General features: G+C 34.2%; 1 protein-coding gene across 1 annotated transcript in view; it reads left to right on the top strand.

The window, feature by feature from the left end:
- Positions 1 to 20,350, top strand: part of oxt (Xylosyltransferase oxt) — a 335,397-nt gene that overhangs the window by 105,666 nt on the left and 209,381 nt on the right. Inside the window, exon 5 of the mRNA XM_090406721.1 lies at positions 11,922 to 12,124. Coding sequence (XP_090262847.1) covers positions 11,922 to 12,124 — 203 coding nt within the window. The remainder of the gene's footprint in view (positions 1 to 11,921; positions 12,125 to 20,350) is intronic.

Below are 20,350 nucleotides of genomic sequence, written 5' to 3'. Positions count from 1 at the left end.
CCAATGAGTTCTGTTTATTTTCTTGAAGTATTTCATTTCAAAAGTCAACAGTTTTCTTTCTGCTTCTTTTTTTTTTAAGATCCAAGTTTATGCAACTTGGAGAGCAGTTGGTAATATTATACTTTTGTATAATTTTATTTTTAGAGTTGTAGGAATTTTGTTTTTCCAAATTTTAACTATTAAATTATTTAAGGAATTTACAACGTGTACTGGAATATTAATTAAAAGAAACTTGAATAAATACTTCCTATATTTCGGCAATGTCGCATTTCCATCTTCATGGGAGCATACAAATATGACACGTCCACGCAGGTGATATTCCAGTATGCGTTATAAATTCCTTAAATAATTTAATAGTCATATGTTATCAACGTATAAGCCGTTCTACAAGAATTTTCCAAATTTTATTAAGTTTATTCATCATTGGCCATGCCAATGAGAGTCTGTATTTTATTGTTGCTATGTCATTTAAATTTGAAGTCAAATATGCTCTTAGGTAATTAAAACCATTATCTTGTTTTATGATTTCCTGAATGTTATCTGTATATCTTCAGGGTGTCTTCCAGTTTTTATTATCCTTGTTTTACTTGAATTTATAACATATTATAATTTCTGCAGGTTTCTTGTAGTTTTTCAATGGTACTGGAGATTTGATTTGTTATCCGTTAAAATTACTACTATCTATCTATCTCTCCCTTCCACCTGATTCAGACAGGTTGGGTCTCCTCCTAATGAGGAGTCACAGCGTAATAATCCAGCTGACATGCCACTTCTCTGCTGCATCCCTAATGGAGGTATTCATTACTGTAGTCTGTGTGTGTGTGTGTGTTCATGGGGCCGGTTTGCCTGCTTGCGGGATGAAAAAACCCCAGCTAAACTGGGGCAAAAACCCTACTGCCTGTTCCCAAGACTGGCTAACTTGGTTATTACTATATCATTGCATATATATGATATATGCTATTGATCTTCCATTGTCTTTCTCCTATTGTTGAGGATAATGCTTCTTTAATGAGTTTTTGAATGAAAATGTTAAAAAGGGATGGGGGAGAATGGATATCCTTGCGTAACTCCTCATTTGATTTCAAGTTTTTTAGTTGTTATATTTTTATATTGAACTACTGCACTTGTATTCTGATAGTAATTTGAAATAAATTTTAATGTTTCAGAGTCTGCTTTTCTTTGTTAATGTTTGAATAAGTTTTCCTCCGTTGATGGAATCCAATGCTTGTTTAAAATTCCAAAACAACAATAAAGGTCTTTCCCCTTGTTCCATGCATTTCATCCAGACTGAAGAGTAAAAATATGGTCAGTTGTCGACCTGTTTTTTCTAAAGCCAGCTTATTATTCTTCTGTTAGCTGTGTGTGTGAATGTTATTTAGATGATCTATTATTCTTTAAAAAATTTTTGCGAGATTGGCAAAGAAGAGTAATTGGCCTATTTGGGTATATGTTGCATAATCTATAGTGTTAAAGTTGTGCTCGGGGCAAAAAGTAACAGTATCACAGAGCTTAAAAAATTGAAAAAGAACAAAGATCCCTGTGGATCGAGTTTGCTCCCATCTCAGATATGGCCCCTATCTTCTTGATTGCTCATCATCCTCCAGGAGTGTTCACATGATAATACTTTTCAAAAATGGTTTAACACACACAAGAGAAATTAAAATTTATTAATAACTTGGATCATGGAATGGTTGACAGATAGATATCAAAAAGTGGTATATGCTGGGTGTGAATCTGCCAGAATTAAGGTGACCAGTGGTGTACCTCAGGGTTCAGTCCTTGGGCCATTATTGTTCAATTTGTACATTAATGACATCAGACAGGGTCTAATATCAGATGTGCAATTGTTTGCCAGTGATGTGAAGATAGGCAGGGCAATCAAGGATGCTACTGATATTCAGCATTTACAAAATGTGATTTGAATAATGGGAAAAAGAAGCTGTGGAAAGGGTTTGAGGTGCACTACTCCCAAATGTGAGCAGTATTCTAAGCATGGACAGATTTGGGATTTGTATGTTGGTTGGATGTAAAATAGCCTTTTGAACATGAGAATGCATAGTTTCTTGGATACTGAGGAGGCTATTGATGTGATGTGTTTATGCCAGGAGAGACTGGAGGTAAACATTAGTCCAAACAGAGAGAGATCTGATCCTGCCTGGTGATTTGTATATATTGCTGAAGGTAAGAGTAGGTGAGCTGAGATCTCTTTTGGAGAGAAAACGCAAGACTGTGTTTTGGTAGCAATGAACATGATGAGGTTGTTTTCGCCCCATTGAAGAATAGGATGAAGATCAATTTAAGGCACTGGTTGTAGATGATTTTGTGGCCTGGGATGTCAGATACTGCATGGTTTGTTGAATGAGTATGTCAGAAAAGCTGTGGATAGGATTGGTAGTGATTGTAAGTAGGTCATTTATGAACAAGAGAACATTTATTTTCATGGTATGTGTCTAGTGGTGGATGATGTAAGCTATGAGGTCAACTGCAGATCTTGAATGGCAGAATCTGTACTAAACACACCAAACCTGCTGTATAATTGGTTGCTGATTAATTGGTGGACCTCTAGGTAGATGGGGAATTGCTATTGATGACTTTCTCCATGGTGCTTGGATTCCAATATGGTAGGAGATGATTTCCCTTAGTCATCAATGCAGGAATTTAAGGAAAACAGTGATGCCAGGAGGTCAGCTTTATCTTTGGATGAAGTAATAGTGGTGCCATCAGGATGAGAGAGAGAGGTGGAAGTGCAGGAGAGCAGAAGTTGTGTCCAATGGCCTTAGCATGGGACCAGAAGGCACAGCTTCCATTTGGACAGGAGGCAGTCTTTTTCTGTTGCCTTTATGAAATCTGATTTGAATCTGTTGATAACTGATTTGCACATGTTGTATACTTGCCTTGAAGCAGGTGTTAGGGGTCATATGAATGGAAACAGTAGTCAGACCAAGGAAAGGAGGAGTAGAAATTCTGGAGGTCATCCCAGTTGGCTCCATTGTAGTGACACAGGATACAAGGTTGGGAGTGGTTGAGGGTGCAAGGGAGATTTTACGAGAGAGGAGACCTGTACAAGATTGTGGTCAGAGTTGCTGAGAGGAGAGGTGACCTCTGCAGTGTATCTAGAAGGAGAACTGGTCAATAAGAGATCCAGAATATTTGGAGAATGAAGCATGATCAGGAATCCAAGTAGGTAGATGTACGATTTGTGTTAGGTCATTACTTATAGCAAAGACCTCTACTTCTCTTCCTGCTTGGTGTTTGAATAGGGGAGCCAGTTGGAATTGTTGACATTGGGGTTACCAAGAAGATGACCTCACTACTTGGATAGTTGAATTGTAGATGGTTGAGTTTCATGGAAAGGAATGTGAAGAGGTCAGAATAGTTATCAGCGTTCGGAAACCCAAGACCCCCCCTTTTTTTTTTCTCTTAATGGTGTGTCCAAGTAAGTCACTAGGAGTCCCATTAAGAGTTCCAAGTTCATTAGTGTGTGTGTGTGTGCTGCATCTGTTTTTCTTAAAGTTAAAAAGATTTTGTTTAGAAAACTTTTTTTGTTAAATAAAAAATACTCTATTTTGTCCAGTCTGCAGCTACTCGCAAGCTATCAAAAATCTACTTACTATGTGAGTGAGCAAGTGCATTTGTTGAGCTGGTTATGTGTTTGGTGCAAACCACACAAGTTGGACTCCTAATGCATGGTTTCCACTGTCCAAATTCCAAGCCAGTAGAGTTCAGTATCACAGTATGAGGTATTTGTTGGCCAAAAAATTAGGACTCCTGTTCCAAATTTACCAGTGTGTATGACTGGTATGGCCTCCTTGCAGCTCATAGTAGGTTATGCATCTAGCATTACTTCTAAAAATAAATTAAAGATACCAAGAAATTATATTCTTGGTTTAATGGTTTACGCTTGGATAAAGGATCCAAGCGTAAGCAAACAAGTTTGTACCTGAACTATTTTCAGGACTGGGGCAACTCGTATAAAGAAGCTAATGACTTTGCATCACTTATCTTATTTTTAATTTATTACAATAGTGTTACGTCTGTTTCTCGGAGATTAAATAATCAGAATGTTAATGTGCCATATCACCAGGCTCATGCTATAAGGAATTTGTGTATGGAACCACAGAATATCCATCCTGAAAAGTTGCAAATCCATTGGATCTCAACCTGTGGAGAATATCCATGGGATGTTTGGAATGTAGATATCTACATCCTGCTCTCTTCAGGGATTATGCAATGTATTGCATTGCATCTTCAGACATTATAGCTTTATTTTATGAAATAATACCTGTAACATAATCTCTGTTAATTATTCTAATGACGTGCAGTGTTTTTGATAATAAAGCTGTAAAATTAATAAAGAAAATGGTCAGCATCTTCCTCGAATTGTTTCAGAGATGGAGAATTAGGAATTTAAGTTTTGAATTGTTAATGTTTCTCTGTCTGTTTATAAAAATTATGAAATACGATATTAATTAGCAAGTACCCTTTACCTTCAGGTAAAATGGTGTTCAACTAAAACTACAGTTAAGTTTTAAAATCATGAATTAAATCACTGCTGGTTGGTTTGAAAAGGAAACTATAATGCCATGTCAGAATAGAGCAAAGTATTTCTTAATTTTTATTTACAAGACATGTTGCTATTAAACAGAAATTTGTTACATGAAGTTATTTGTTAAAATAAGATTCCTCAGATAAATTTTAAAACAGTTTTTATTTATTTTGTTTCTGAGAAACTTCCTGAACCAGATTATACTGACAATTTGAAACTTAAATAAATTTAGGTAACATTTTAAATCAAGTAACAGAACTTTGTAAAAATTTCCATAGTATTCTAAAGAAACTAGTAATTATGGATTGTTTTTTGAAGCAATAGTAAGTTTCATCAATGTGATAGATCTTGAAAATGCTTAAACTTTATTTTGACTCGAACTATCTTGTTCAAGATCATGGTTATCCAGAAAAAACAGAGTTCACAAGTTCTAACAGAGAAAGGGGTGGGATGGGGGAGAAACAAAGTAGGTGGAACCAATCATTTATAATGGAAACATGGGTGATAGATAAAGCATTTTTTAAATAAGAATTTCAGCCATCTACAGGAAACTGGAATTTATTAAATACTCCTATATATTTTGTCAATGTAACATGAGCATCATGTTAGAAGCATCAGAAGATAACTTTCAGGGGAGGGGAAGCAGAATTGGCTACAACATTTAAATGTATACAAGAACGAGTCATACAGTATGCACATACTTCCACGTGTCTCGGTTGTACCTGATCGAGTAGGAGAAAACACTATTAAAGTTCCAGGAAATAAACAATTACAGTTATGTAATAAAAAAAAAATTATAATTCATAGTTAATGGGCAGTTACTTTCCAAAACTTAGAGATAGGCATATAGTTTGTTTGATTAAAATTAGGGCAGTGGTTTAGGGCGCTTCGCATGATTCAAACCTATTGTAGTGCAATGTCTCTGTTTGAATCCACTCAATCCCTTGTCTAGTGTCGATCGCATTAGAAGAAAGGCATTAACTTTTGTCACAAATCTTGTATAATCATGATGTTCATGGATTCTAATCTCAATAGAATGGCCAGTCTCTCTGAAGTAGCAAAGATAACAAAAACAGAGTATTTGATAAACACCAGGCAAGGGTAGAAGAGGTAATTTATTCTTAATAGGAGGTATAGGAAAGAAGGTAACTTCCAGGTTGGCATGAATGTTCTGTACAGATTATTTTTGCAGAGAATCCTTGATATTTGTTTTCCTGAGTGTTTGTAAGGTAGGGAATGTGGGTCCTGTTAACATCAGATTGCATTCTAGCAGAAGGGTGATAATTATCAGTTATTTTCTGTATCATGGTTTTGTTATATCCATTAAGTGATAGAGTGAGTTTTATTTAATTCTTTTTAATAGAAGAGAGTTGGAAGAAAAATATGTATGTACTCAGTGCACAAGGCTTTGATAATACCTGCCTTTTTGTGATAGATGATGATGTGAATTTATTTACAGGAAGGATGGCTTTCTGATGGCTTCTGCTTTGCAACCTATCTACTATTCTGAAACCGAACTACTTCAACTTTTTCACAAAATTAACTCCTTATATACTCACATTAAGTTAGCTATTGAGCATTAATCTAATAACAGGGAAAATTTGGGGAAAGGAGCCACGCTAATGATAATGGTAAATATTTTCTGGACTTTTGTTCAGGACATACATTAGGGATTACTAACACCATGTTCCAACATAAAGATGTGCACAAGTTTCACTTAGAAAGAAGACACAAGAAAAGAAAATCCTCATTGACTATGTCATTGTTGACAATGATATCTTCATGCTGATTCAGGATACAGAGGATTTGAAATTGGAAGTGATCAATACTTAATGCTAAGCAGGATAAAAATAAACATCACATTGAAAGGAACAGTATGTAAGAAAGTTTTAAAAAGAATTCAAGTTGAGCAGCTTTCACAGGTAAACTGTAGACTCAACTATACAAACATTATTGAGGAAACAATGAAACAGATTGAAAACCAGAACCAAACTTTGGAGTGTCAGTGGCAAACTCTGAAGAAAATATTGATTGATTTAGCTATGGAGGTATGTAGTGAGGTTGTCTGCAAGGATAAAAAAATAAGAACACCATGGTGGATGTAAGTAGTTAAAGAAGCAGTCTTGGAAAAGAAGAAAGAATACCTGAAGTTCCTAGCAAATAAGTTGGCAGTGTCCTAAAAGAATATAGAGAAAAATTAAGAGAGCTAAGCTGTATGTAAAAATAGCTAAACAAAAGTCACAAGAAGACTTTGGTAAGAATATAGAAAGGTGGGAAGATGGTAAAATATGCTGGAAGATATTGAAAAAGCTCAGAAATGGAGAAAAGAGTACTGTAAAAGGAATCAAAAATGATAAAGGTGATATGAAAACTGAAGATCAAGATATCCTAGATGTCTGGAGTAATTACTTTGAAAGACTGTGTGTGTGTGTGTGTGTGTGTGTGTGTGTGTGTGTGTGTGTGTGTGTGTGTGTGTGTGTGTGTGTGTGTGTGTTAAGAACTCTTTCTACTTCAATACTTGAAGTAGAAAGAGCCATCAAAAACTTTAAATGTGGAAAGGCAACTGGAGTAGATGATATTCAACCAGAAATGCTCTTGTAGTGGCAACACTACATAATTCAGAAGGCCTGGCCAGATGGTTGAATTCTAGATAAGTGGAGTAGAGCTCTCATAGTTCCCATCTGTAAAATAGGAAATAAAACTGAATGTGAGAATTCCAAAGGAATTTCTGTAATAAGTATTCCAGGTAAGATTTATGCAAGCATTCTTGAAAAGAGGTTGAGAAAGATTGTGGAAGAGAAATTTTAGAACAAGCTGAGTCTAGGCAAAATAGAGGTTGTTAAGATGTGATTTGCACTTTATGGTGGATAGTTGAGAAATCATGGGAATAGGACAAGGATCTGTACTTAGTTTTGTTGATCTGGAAAAGGAATATGACAAGGTGCCCAGAGAAAAGCTTTTCAAAATACTACAATTAAATGGGGTAAATGAAACATTACACAGAGCAATACATTGTCTATATTTAAGTTGTAAGTTAGCAGTTAGAATTATATGAAATACAAGGATTCACATTATCTCCACTCTGATTCATCATTTATATGTATCCCCATTATGAAGGAAAGTGGCATTAGGCCTAATATTAGAACTGGATGTGTCAAACTTAGCTCTTTGTTTTATACAGATGATGTTGTACTCCTCAATAGAGCTAGTGCAAATCTCTAAGATTCTTTAACTGAATTGAATAACAGCTGTAACAAATTTAGTATAAAAATTATCAATAAAAAGACCAAAACTATGAAAATAGGCATGAACAGAAAACTTCAGCGGCAATCTGAATAGAGATCCTATAGAACAAGTAAAATATTTCAGCTATTTAGGCACAGTTTTTAGTGAAGATGAGAGGTTAAATCTGGAAATAGACAACTAAATAAGCATAGCTGGTATGGTGGGTAGCCAACTGAATAAATTTATATGGAATAAGAGAGAAATTAGCCAAAACACCAAACTAGCAGTATACAAGACAGTGTTCAAACCAGTTTAAAGTTATGAGTCTGAGAGTTGAGTTGAAAATAAAGCACTTGATCAAAAACTAGAGACCACAAATGGGTTCTCAGTTATATCATCTGCTCTCTAATCACTCAAAAAATTGTTCTGCCTCTTCCTCACTAGAACCCTCAATGAACCATAAGCATGTTTCATTGTCCCACTTTCAAATTCAAAATTTGACGATATCACTGTACCTTAAATAGTCTTTTTGAGTGGAAACCAGTCTTCAAGTTTAGTAACATTTCATTTTAATTTCAGATTCTAGTGGATTTTCAGTGTACAATGTTTTGAAAGAGTCACAATTCTGGATCTACTATTTATCAGATTTACATATCTGGTATGTTGTTTTTTATGGCTGCACATATTGCAGATATACTGCAAAAATACATTAAGTCCAATTATATAAATGTTGAGAAGAATGCTTTTTTAAGGTTTGTTATGTTATGAAAAATCATAAATGAAACAGAAATAAAAATTGAAACTCAGGAAACTAAAAGAACTTATAAATACACTTGAGTATTATTTGATAATTTTTCAGTGTTTCAGAATTGTCAGCTAATATTTTTGATAAATAAGATTGTACTTATAGACTTTTGGTAGATGATGAAGAAACACTAATTTCACTTGTAGTGATGCAATATATTGTTTAAAATATGTTAATTAAAGCTTAAAAATTATATTTAAATTTTTTTTTTTTCTGATTGGTTTATTAATCTTTTCCAGTTTCCTCCATGTCACTGTCTTGTACAACAGGAGTAAAAATTTTATCTATGCAATTTTTTGAGATTGGTAAAGACACTGCCCTTGGGATTCTATAGGAATATCTGTTTTTTTTTTTTTTTTTTTTGGCATAATTGTAACAAACTGTTTTTTTTTTTTTTTTCATAGTGGTTATGGACATTTTTGAATACAAATTTTTTAAAATCACATCTTTTGGATATATCAGATGACCTTCAGCAAATGTGAATATCCTTCAGAATTGAACAAATGATTGATGATTGTGTATTTTATCATTTGAAGCATTGAAAATATTTTGCTTTCAACCAGTTCACTTCACCTTCAGTATTCTTGCTTTCATTCTGTGTTGGAATGTATACATTCCAGTAAATCAATTAATTCTTCAAAGTTCTTGAAAAATATTTCACATGACTCTGTAAAAGAGAGAGCTTTTTGAATTCTTTTCTCTTCTTGATCTGACTATTCTAAAAATATTTAGCCAGTCTTGAATGAGGTATGTAAGTAATTTGTGCTCTTGGTTTCCAAATCAGTATTTTGAACCAAAAAAAAAAAAGTGACAACATTTTGATTGTAATTCTGTCCAGCATAGGTATCAGAGCAAACAAGAACATATTACTGAATTTCTTCTTTCCATTCGATTCTGTCCAGTCATAAAAAAAAATGCAGCATTGAGTGAACAGAGCTTATAAGGAGTGAAATGATTGATACATGCAGATTTTCAGATTGTAGTACACAACACTCACATTATTACATAGTGTCTACAAGACTGACTGCAAATCAAATGTACAGCACATAAATGTTATTTTCTGTTTGATACCTCTCTTTATCAATTGCTTTGACACAATTACATTATTTTTTGTTGAAGATGATATCTATAATTATCATCTAGGTTTTCTCAGCATTATAATGCATACACAGATGGCATTGATCTGTTGATTGTTGTTTGAAAAATAAAATCAACAGATCAATGCTGTTGATTTTATTTTTATAAAATGTTGTTCTGCATGTTATCTCACAGACTTGTATTACTTAATTGGATATCGAAATAAATGTTTTTAATCTTTTCTGAAATAATGTGATTATCATGGGCAATTTTCCTGTGTGATCATTAATTTCTTCCATTCTGACAGATCACTTTTTTCATTCTACTTTATAATATTAATTTTAAATAATGGTTTCACGCATGTAAAATAAACTTTCCTTCTTCTTTTTTTAGCCTCTTTCCATCCACTGCAGGATGCCTCCCCATTAAGTTTTCAGTTCCATCTGTCATTATCCAGTGTCCACCATGTCATGTCAAACCTTTGTAGATCATCCCTCCATCTTGTTCTTTAGTGACCTTTCCTTCTGTTGGTGTCCACTCAGTGCTTAATTTTCTTTATCTTTCATTTGGCAGGTCTATTAATTGTTTGAAGGAAGAGGTTGAAGGAAGCATTTACATTTATTAAATTGCAGCTCAAAAAATAAATTGTCCATGATGGATAGAATTTTCTAAGCCATTTATCAGCAAGTCTCGGTTAAGAAGTATTAGAAGTATTAGATTGAGGTTGTTCCCCTGCACAACATTAACATGAGATACAGTATATTTGCATCTCTTGGGATTAATCAAAAAATCATTTAACCAAAAAACCACTCAAGGGCTAGCACAGTAGCCCGGAATAATCCAGTCCAGCATGCACAGGAGATATACTTATGTCGCTGCATTTTTTAACGTGTTCTTATGTATCTTTGGAGGTGGCAGGGATTCTTCCTCCTGTAAACTCAGTTTTTCATCTAACAAAACAGATCTTTTGTGATGATATGCTGTCCTCATATCTTTAGTTGCTTCAGCTCTAATTCCAAACAGTGACAATAGCAATTAAGTCATTCTTCAATACTAGTTTAAAAAAAAAAAAAAAAAACTTTACAGATCATCTTAAGGGTTCCCAATGGGTTACATGTTGTAGTTAACCACCTTTTTCATACATTTGGATATTCTCTATCTACAGTTATGTTTTAAACTATTTTCTGCATTCCTGCAGAGCATTAATTATGACTTATCATATGGCTTTCAGTTTGAAGTTTTTTGGTTGGGGGGGGGGGTTTGAGTACCACATTTCTCTCCAAATATACATTGTTTCAATCTTCTGGTTTTAATTCCATGAATTTGTTAATGTAAATCCTACTGCTAAAAAAATGTTATTAATTTCGGAGAAAAGCATATCCCTATTAAAATAAGAAATCATTGAGAAACAGTTTGCATTTTATTAAATAATAGAAATTATTTTTCATGTTCATCTTTTAAATGAGAAGCCTTCTGTCCTTCATTTAAAGAGCTTGAAATCAAAGATAATGATATCACATAAAACAAAAAAAAATAATTAATAGTCTTTCTAGAACATTTTCATTCCCTAAAAGATTAGACCATACTCCCTATCTTAATTTTTTGGAAATCGATAGGCAACTGGTCTCCACTTCTCACATCTGAGGTTAAGTGCATTTTTGCATTGTGCCTGATAAGATGTGATGTTTATTGATTATACTTATACCTATGTGTTCTGAGTTGTGAGATTAAAAATGTGCATTTCTTTCAGAAGAAAAATTACTCTTCAAAGTTCACTATCTCAGAAATTAGTTGAAGGAAGTTCTAGTATCAAAGCTATAATGGTCTTTATTTTCTCCTGAAAGTCAAGAGAAAGAAAGAAAGAAAGAAAAATTCAGTAAAAATGCAAATGAAGAGTGAAGACCTTCAGTTAGCACTTTTCCTAAAGGCAATTTTCTTGTTTCCTTTTACTCTCTTCTTCAAACAAAAAAAAAAGTTTAAAACTTTTGCACACCTTAGTACTAAAGATAGACTAAGGGATGAATAAGCAATGAATCTAGCTGCTACCTGGTGGTGTTTAGGAGGTGCAATATTACCATTTTAGTCAGATTTATAGGTCTAGAATTTTATCACTATTACCATGGAGTAGTATTGGAATCTTGTTTATAACCATGTAAAGTCACCATGCTCTTAGAATATTATATAAGCTGAACTATGTATAATATTTGACTATATAATAATAATAATGATGATAATATATATATATATATACTTGTAATTTTTGTATAGCGACAAGATTACCTCTTCCGGGAACTCCTTCCCTTGGAAAATAAATTTTCAAACATAAGGCTATCAAGAACAAGACTTTCAACCATATGGGGAGGTGCAAGTCTCCTACAGATGCTTTTAAATTGTATATCTGACCTTCTTCAGCTTAAGAATTGGAAGTGGGATTATGTTATCAATTTAAGTGAATGTGATTTCCCTATCAAGTAAGACTTGTCATAAGTATACATTGATAAATTGAAACATGCAAGTTATTCATTATAGAATTTAAATACGTAGAATCCATTATAATATAAGCATTAAAATTATATTTAAAAGTTGTGCTATTGTGAAGTTGCATACAAATAAGTGATGTAACCAAAATGCCTATTAGGTTGTAGGGTTAATATTATAATAAACTTGGAAAATAGGAAAAAACAGCATAGTAATATAATCTTTACATTACACTTTGAGTTTAAAGTTTTTCCCAAGGGCTGCATATGAGTCCTTCGACACTCTTTTAAAATTAAAAATGGTTGCAACATATAATTATTTTATCTGATTCCATGGGACGCCATATGTAACTTGCTTTCTTGTTGAAATAGATGTAATGTTTATATTCTTAGAGACATATTTCATTTTTTTCCCTTTTTGTCTGTTCACAGTAGTTTCTTACATGAGCATGAAAATTGCATGCACTCTTGACTGTGGCATTGGAAGTATAGAATCCTTGGAAAACAGTAGTTCGGATGCAGTCATGTCCAGGACTTGTAAAGAGATAAAATGACTTACTTATCCTTAAATATCAGTGTTAAGACAAAATTTTGAATAATCCTACCAATATACTCTGCCATTGGAAAATCTCATCATGCTAAAGTGCATAACTTTACACTTACTGACATTGAATTGACAGTCTTATCCATATACCTTCTGATACCTACGGTCATTCACTCTTTTTTCCAAGTTAATAGTTTATATTACAATCCTGTATCCTCTAAGTTATACAACAGCATTTCATGGTATCTTATCAAATGCCCTAACAAAGTCCAACTGTATCATAGTTAATCCATTCGTTTTACATAACTCAGCCATTACGTTATAAAATATGAGCAAATTACACAGACATGACTTCTTCCTGTAGTAAACTTGTGCTTTTCCTTGCAAAGCATAGTTTGTCAACTCAGTTTTTATGCAAGTTCTTATCACCTTTTCCAAAATCTTACCACCACTTGAGAGATAAAGATATAGTTGTATGCAGATACGTCTGTTTTTTTTTTCTACCACGTACTACAGAACTCGCATACATTCTTTACATTACTGTGGCATAATTTCTAACCTAGCTCAAATTATACAACCAGGATAACGGCTAATCACTTCTTCCTTTAGCATACCTTCTGATATCCCATCTGTCCCAATTGCTGAGTCTCCAAGTTATACAAGAGTTTTAGACGTTTCTTCTCCTACCCCTCTCCCTTCACCTATTGTAGATGTACCATGTTGCCTATATACCAGGTTGATGGATCATAGTAAAGTTAGTACTCATTTGAATAATGGCCCAACTGCTATGTTAGGGATTTGCTTTCCATACAATACTCTCTGTATTGCTTGTCTTATATTTCATAATTTTCACGATATTCTTTTCACATCTCACAAATCTGTTGCTTAATAAGGTTGTACATCCATTTCACTCTCATCGTAATGTGTACACAGTCTCAAACTCTGTGTACACATTAAGATACTGCATATTTGATCATCTTTTCACTGCACTGCTGAAAACTTTTCATTTTCAGTAATTGATATCATGGGACCAAACAACATAGTATTCTCCGAAGTTTGTCATAATTTCTATCTTTGTAATTCAGCATGTATCCATTACTAATTGGAATATTCATATACTTTACCTACTTCCCAGGTCAGTATGGTATAAACTGCCACCACTTTGTGGCAGAATTGTCGTATCCTTAACTGAAACCCCCTTCTGACACTGTGATGAAACATAACATTCTTTGACCTTGAGTTCTCTCTTTCACATGCTGCTTGAGAAAATTGTCTTGCAAATTCTCCTTCATTCTTATGATTTTTTTTCTGCTATCTAATCAGTATTTGGATAATTTAATGGTTCAAAAAAAAAAAATTGACATCAGTATTGACAGTGCCACTGAAGATGTAAAAATGATTTGCCATGTGAAATTTCTCAGTTAAAACAAATTATTAGACAATTGATGTACTAAGAAAAAGTTGAAATTGTTAGGAAAACTCACATGATTAGAAAAATAAGCCAAAAAAAAAAGTGATAGCACTGACTTAAGCAAGAGGCTGTCAGTAGTGAACGATTTTATATGCAGGCTGTGTAGACGAAATTGGTGCAAGTTTTTGGATGTGTCAAGTGAATTTGATGGTAGTAATGCTTGAATGAAAGGGATGGTTTGTGTGCACTTGAATGGATTTAGCATCAAGAGCCTGGAGAAATTATTTATTGGAGTGATACCTAATGCAGAGAGTCAGGGTAACTACATCATCATGGAGGAATGGTGAGAATGCATATGGAAGTGCAGATGAGGTATGCAGATGCAATAATATGGATGCCAGTAAGCATGGCTACAAATCTGCTGAAGGATGGAGTGAATCTGAAAGCATAGGGTTCTGGCATTTTGAGTTTGTGTGTGTAGGAATGATAAAGCTTGCTTAGCTGGGTTACATAGACTGTATATGTACACTGCTTAGAAAGAAGTCAGTGGACATCATAGTATGAGGAACAAACATCCATAATATCCACCCTAATAAGACGTATCTTTTAGTGTTACACGGTGATCAGCATTCATTTCAGACAAATTATGGAGACTACAATTGTGTTAGAAATAATTACTTTAATTTCACGATATTTCGACCTTCATATTAGGGTCATCATCTGGAGTATGCACAGAGATGAGTTATATTATATTTCAAACAGTATGCCAAAGAGACAATGATTTGATTAATGATTATTCTACTGGTGGTTATTGGACAGTTATTCTATTTTTATTTTATATTTTCACTAGAGGTTAGGCCAGTAGAATAACTGTTGATCAAATCATTGTCTCTTTGGCATACTGTTTGAAATCTAATATAGCTGGTCTCTTTATATATGTGTGTATACTCCAGATAATGACCTTAATATGAAGGTCGAAACTTTGAGAAGTTAAAGTAATTATTTCTAACATGGTTGTAGTCTCCATAATTTGTCTGAAACTAATAAGATGTAGGACCTCCTTCCATTGCGATGACTGCAGCCATCCTAAGGGACATACTTTCCACAAGTGTACAATAGCAATTGGTCAGAATTTTTGATCATTATTCCTGTAAGCACATAATGAGGTCCTGGACTGTTGCAGGATGGACGTCCCTTGGCCTCACCTGATGTTGCAGTTCATCCCATAGATGTTCAATCTGATTGAGATCAGGGCTCTGTGGAGGGCAGTCAAATGTGGTGGTGTTCATGTCCACAAACATACAGTTACAGCACCAGCCTTATGACACAGTGCATTGTCTTGCTGAAAGAGATAATGGCCAGTTCTGTAGAAATGTCACAAAAATAGAATGTATTGTATTGTATAGAATGTTCAGATACCTTTCAGTGTTTGTGGTACCACAAACAAAGGTCTGAGGCCAAACCATGAAAAACAGGGCCATACCATCACAGCTCGATTTCCAAATTTCATATTTGGGGTTATATACTCTGGTAAGGATGTTCACTGGGAATCTACCACACCTATCCATCTGCTGAGTAGAAGGTGTAGCGTGATTCGTCACATTACACTTTCTTTAACAGCTGTCCACAGTTTCTACCATTGAAACCTATGCTTGAGCCTCGGTTTGAATGTTTTTGTGCAGATTCATGTTCCAGTTGATGCTCAGAAATCTGTATTCGATGTATCAGCTGAAGAATGGCAGTTTTTACATATCCTTTGTAGCACCCTTAATCAGGGTTTCCCAGACTTCTTGCTAAAATGGAGCCCTAAAGTAAGCAAAATTTTTTTTGCAGAGTTCTCACAACTCAATCTTTAAAATAAACATGAAAAAAAGGAAGAAATCAATAAACACTCACCATTTTACAATTTAGTGCTCTGTAAATTTTTAAAAAAATGTTAAAACTTTAAAAAAAAAGTTAATTATAATGACTATAGTGCAGTTGTTGTTTTGAACTGCAGAGTTTATCGAAATCTGGTACGATTTTGATAAACTCTGATAAATTTATTTTTCATTTAATGAATCATCAATTCATTAAATGAAAAATAAATGATTGTGTGTAAACAAGATTTGTGGAGCCCTAGAATTTCAGTTGTGGAACCCTAAGGTTCTGCAGAGTTCACTTTGGGAAGCCCTGCCCTAAGTCACATTCGGTGAGTGTGGTGGATCATCGACTGTGCGTAACACTTGCAGTTGATTCCCTGTTCTTCCATTTCAGTAACCCCTGCCCTAAGTCACATTCGGTGAGTGTGGTGGATCATCGACTGTGCGTAACACTTGCAGTTGATTCCCTGTTCTTCCATTTCAGTATGGTATCACTGATTGTTGACTTGGAATGTCCCAGTTTGTAAAGAATTTGCCCAAACAGATAGGTCTCGAACATGCCATCCTATCACAATGCCGCTTTCAAACTCCATCAGTTCCCTTCTTGCAGCTATTTTACCAGGACACAGTTGCTCTGACTTGGGAGCATCTTACTTCTCCAATTTATACTGGCTACAAACACATGACTTGTTACATGGCACAATGTACCTTGCCTGTAGCAGTGTCTGTTAAAAAAGATGGGAGGTAACTTTGGTCTGTACACAAATGACAGAAGCACTACGAACAGAGAGGTTGTTTGTTTCCTTGTTGAATGCATTATGGTCTGAGATTGTTGGCATTAGTGAAACTGATCTCAAAACCAAATGTAATAGCTGGAGTCATATAAGTAGACACCAGGTTGATAAATCAGAAGAATAGGAGAGTACAAGGAGGGGGGGGGGTATTGCTAATGATTTCAGATGACTTCCATGTGTCAATAAATTTCATGCTATCTGGTGTTAAGTGTAGGGCAACAGGATGAAATATATGGTGGATGTCTGTTCATTTTCTGGGACAGTGATATACATTGTCAAATTACCCTGATGTGTACTAAATGAGTAATCATTATAGATCACTTGAATTATATTCCTAAATAAATACAGTACAAGTCTGTAGGATTCCTTAACTATATTGAAGAACTATTGTAACAAACTTAGCATGAAAATCAGCAATAAAAATTAAAAAATAGATCTTCTTCTCTCCTGTAGTCCTAAATGGACCGTTGGGTCATTCATGGCTGGTAGGTGATATTCTTTGTTAGCTTCCTCCAATCATCTTAGTCTCTTGTTCTTGATGTCTGTTGAGAAAGGGAGGAATTTGTCCATTTTTTGATGTTATCAGTCCATTTTGATCGAGGTTGGCCCCTAACCTTTGGTCCTGGAACGATTCCTTCTGGTGCTTGCTTTGGAATGCCATTTGCTCTCTGCATGTCCAAAAATATTCTGACAGTCATCAGAAGAAGACTGTCAGAATATTTTTCCTTTTTCTCTCGTCTATTAAATCAATCAGTTTTCAGACATTTTCATTGGTTTCATGAGCGATATAGAGAATTCTCAAAAGCCTTCTGTAAGTTTTCATTTCAAAAGACAGGAGTCTCCTCTCATCTTCCCCCAATAAAGTCCAGGCCTCACAACCATACAAGAGGATAGAAATCACCAAGGTGTCAGTTAGTCTTAATCTGGTTGCGATTACTATTCTGTTATCTCCCCACACTGGTTTTAACTTCTGAAGGGCCACGGTTGCCTTAGCAATTCGGTATTTAATGTCGGTTTTTGAATGACCATTTTGACTCGACGTGCTTCCTAGATAAGTGAACTTGTTTAAATTCTCAATTTGTTTATTACCAATTTGTATCTTTATGAATTCGATGTCTGATTTCGAGGTTATCATTGTTTTTGTTTTTTGTAGGTTTATGTATAATCCATATTTTTTTAATGTTCCGAAAATGCGGCTGGTTATCTCTTGTAATTCTTCTTCACTTTCTGCCAGAAGAACGATATCGACTGCAAAACATAAGTTATTTATTTTTAGTCCGCCAACTACTATTCCATTGTCATATTCATGAAGAGCTTCATTTATGACATATTCCAGAAAACAATTAAAAAGAAGAGGGGGACAAGATGCATCCCTGTCTTACCCCCGTTCTGCCCGGAACGGTTCTCTGCTGTAATTTTTAATTTCTATTCTCATGTCAGATGAGGAATAAAGAGATTTAATAATCCTAATGATTTTGTTGTGAATACCATAATGTTCTAAAATTTTCCATAATGCCTCGTGCCATATTGAGTGAAAAGCTTTTTGAAGATCTAAAAAGTTGTGACAGATTATTCTGTTATGTCCTGTGTATTTTTCGCCTAGTATGTGTATCGTAAAAATATGGTTGATTGAACTTTGGACTTGTGGAAACCTGCTTGTTCATCTCATCGTCTGCTTTCTATTTTCTTTTCTATTCTTGGCAATAGTATTTTTAACAGGGCTTTGCTTGGATGACAAATGAGGCTTATTGTTCTATAGTTGCTACATTTATTGATGTTTCCCTTTTTAGGAATAGATACAAGGACAGAAGGCTGCCAATCAGAAGGCCAAGTCTCTGTGTTCCATACGTCCTGGCATAAATTTAGCAAGGTGTCTTGATGATGTCACCTCCTTCACGAATCAGTTTCATTGTGATACCATCAATTCCTGGTGATTTTCCAATTTTTGAGGAGCTAACTGCTTCAATAACTTCTTCTTTTAATATCGGGTAATCTCCTTCCTCCGAACCTCCTGGCAAAATTCTGTCCGAAATATCATCGGTCAGTTAAGGGTCCTTTTGAAAAAGCTTGGTTGCGTAACATTTCCATCTATCAATTATTTTCTGGTTATGATAGGAGTTCCGTCTTCATCTTCTATGCTCCAATTAATTGTGATAAAAGGTTTGGTTAGCTTATTGATAATTTGAAAAGCACTTTTAGAATTATTTTTATTTAAGTCCTCTTCTATATTTTTGCATTCATCCAATATCCATAAGTTTCTAGCATGTTTGATTTCTTTTTTAATAATCTTAGTAACATTTTTATACTGTTCTTTATTATCACCACTATTAATATGAGATTTCAAATATATTCTTTTGTCGCATTGGTCCAAAATATTGTTGGTTATCCATGGTTTATTTATTTTCCTTTTGTATCCAAGGATTTCTTCAGCTGTCTCAGTTATCTTTTGTGAGAAGTATTTGGTTTTAGATTCGATACTATTATGTTTCTTGAACTTGTGTCAAAAATTTGTCTCAGTTATCTTTTGTGAGAAGTATTTGGTTTTAGATTCGATACTATTATGTTTCTTGAACTTGTGTCAAAAATTTGTTTTAATTTGTATTTATATAGTATATTTATTTGGGCATCTTTTAATTTTTCTATATTATATCTTTTACGAGTTGATTTTGTAGGTAATATTTCTCTTCATTTTCATATTCACAGTTGTGATGACCATATTGTGGTCACTGTCAATGTCAGCTTCAGGAAATGATCAGGTTCTTGTGAGGTTGATGGGGTTTTTAAATCTTGTGCTTATAAGGATAAAGTCAATTTGGTAGTGTGTTTTACCATCAGGGGAAGTCCATGGTCATCTTCTGGATGGTTTGTGGGGAAATAAAGTGTTAGTAATGGTTGAGTTCATTTTGTGAGGCAAAATTGATCAATTCAAAACCTCTTTCATTCGTCTCCCCATAGTCATCCAGTTCGACAAATGGGAGATAAACCTTGCTGATGTCTGTTCAAATTTTTGCATTCCAATCGCCCTGTACAATCTAAAGGTCTTTTCTATTCACTCTGGTGATTGTTGCATTAAGTTGGCCATAAAACTCCTCTACTTTGGAGTCTTCATGGCCTGTGGTTGAAATATATGGTGGATGTCTGTTCATTTTCTGGGACAGTGATATATATTGCCAAATTACCCTGATGTGTACTAAATGAATAATCATTATAGATCACTTAAATTATATTCCTAAATAAATACAGTACAAGTCTGCTGAATTCCTTAAGCCTTCAGGATTCCTAAAAAAAAATAGATAGGAACACTGAAATCATCAGCTGCATCCTGAATGGAGAGGAGAGCCTATAGAACAAATAACATTTCAGTTTTTTTTACTGGTCTCTGGGAGAATTTTATTTGTAAATAAATATTTTTTTATCCTAGCTTGTAAATTTTTAGATACAGTTTAGATTATGGTGTATTAAAATCATACTAAGTAAAAACATCTTTTACATAATTCACTTAATTTCAGTATAATAATAATCATAATGTTTTGCCAAACACTATACATCTTAACACTCGTTTGTATAGTGGTACATACAATCAGCTTCTTATACTAAGAATTCTGCTTT

This window comes from Typopeltis vanoorti, chromosome 17 (genome assembly GCF_054136105.1).
Source record: "Typopeltis vanoorti isolate ZY-2024b chromosome 17, IOZ_Tvanoo_1.0, whole genome shotgun sequence".
NCBI lineage: Eukaryota > Metazoa > Arthropoda > Arachnida > Uropygi > Thelyphonidae > Typopeltis > Typopeltis vanoorti.
This window is presented reverse-complemented; position numbering and strand designations above follow the sequence as displayed.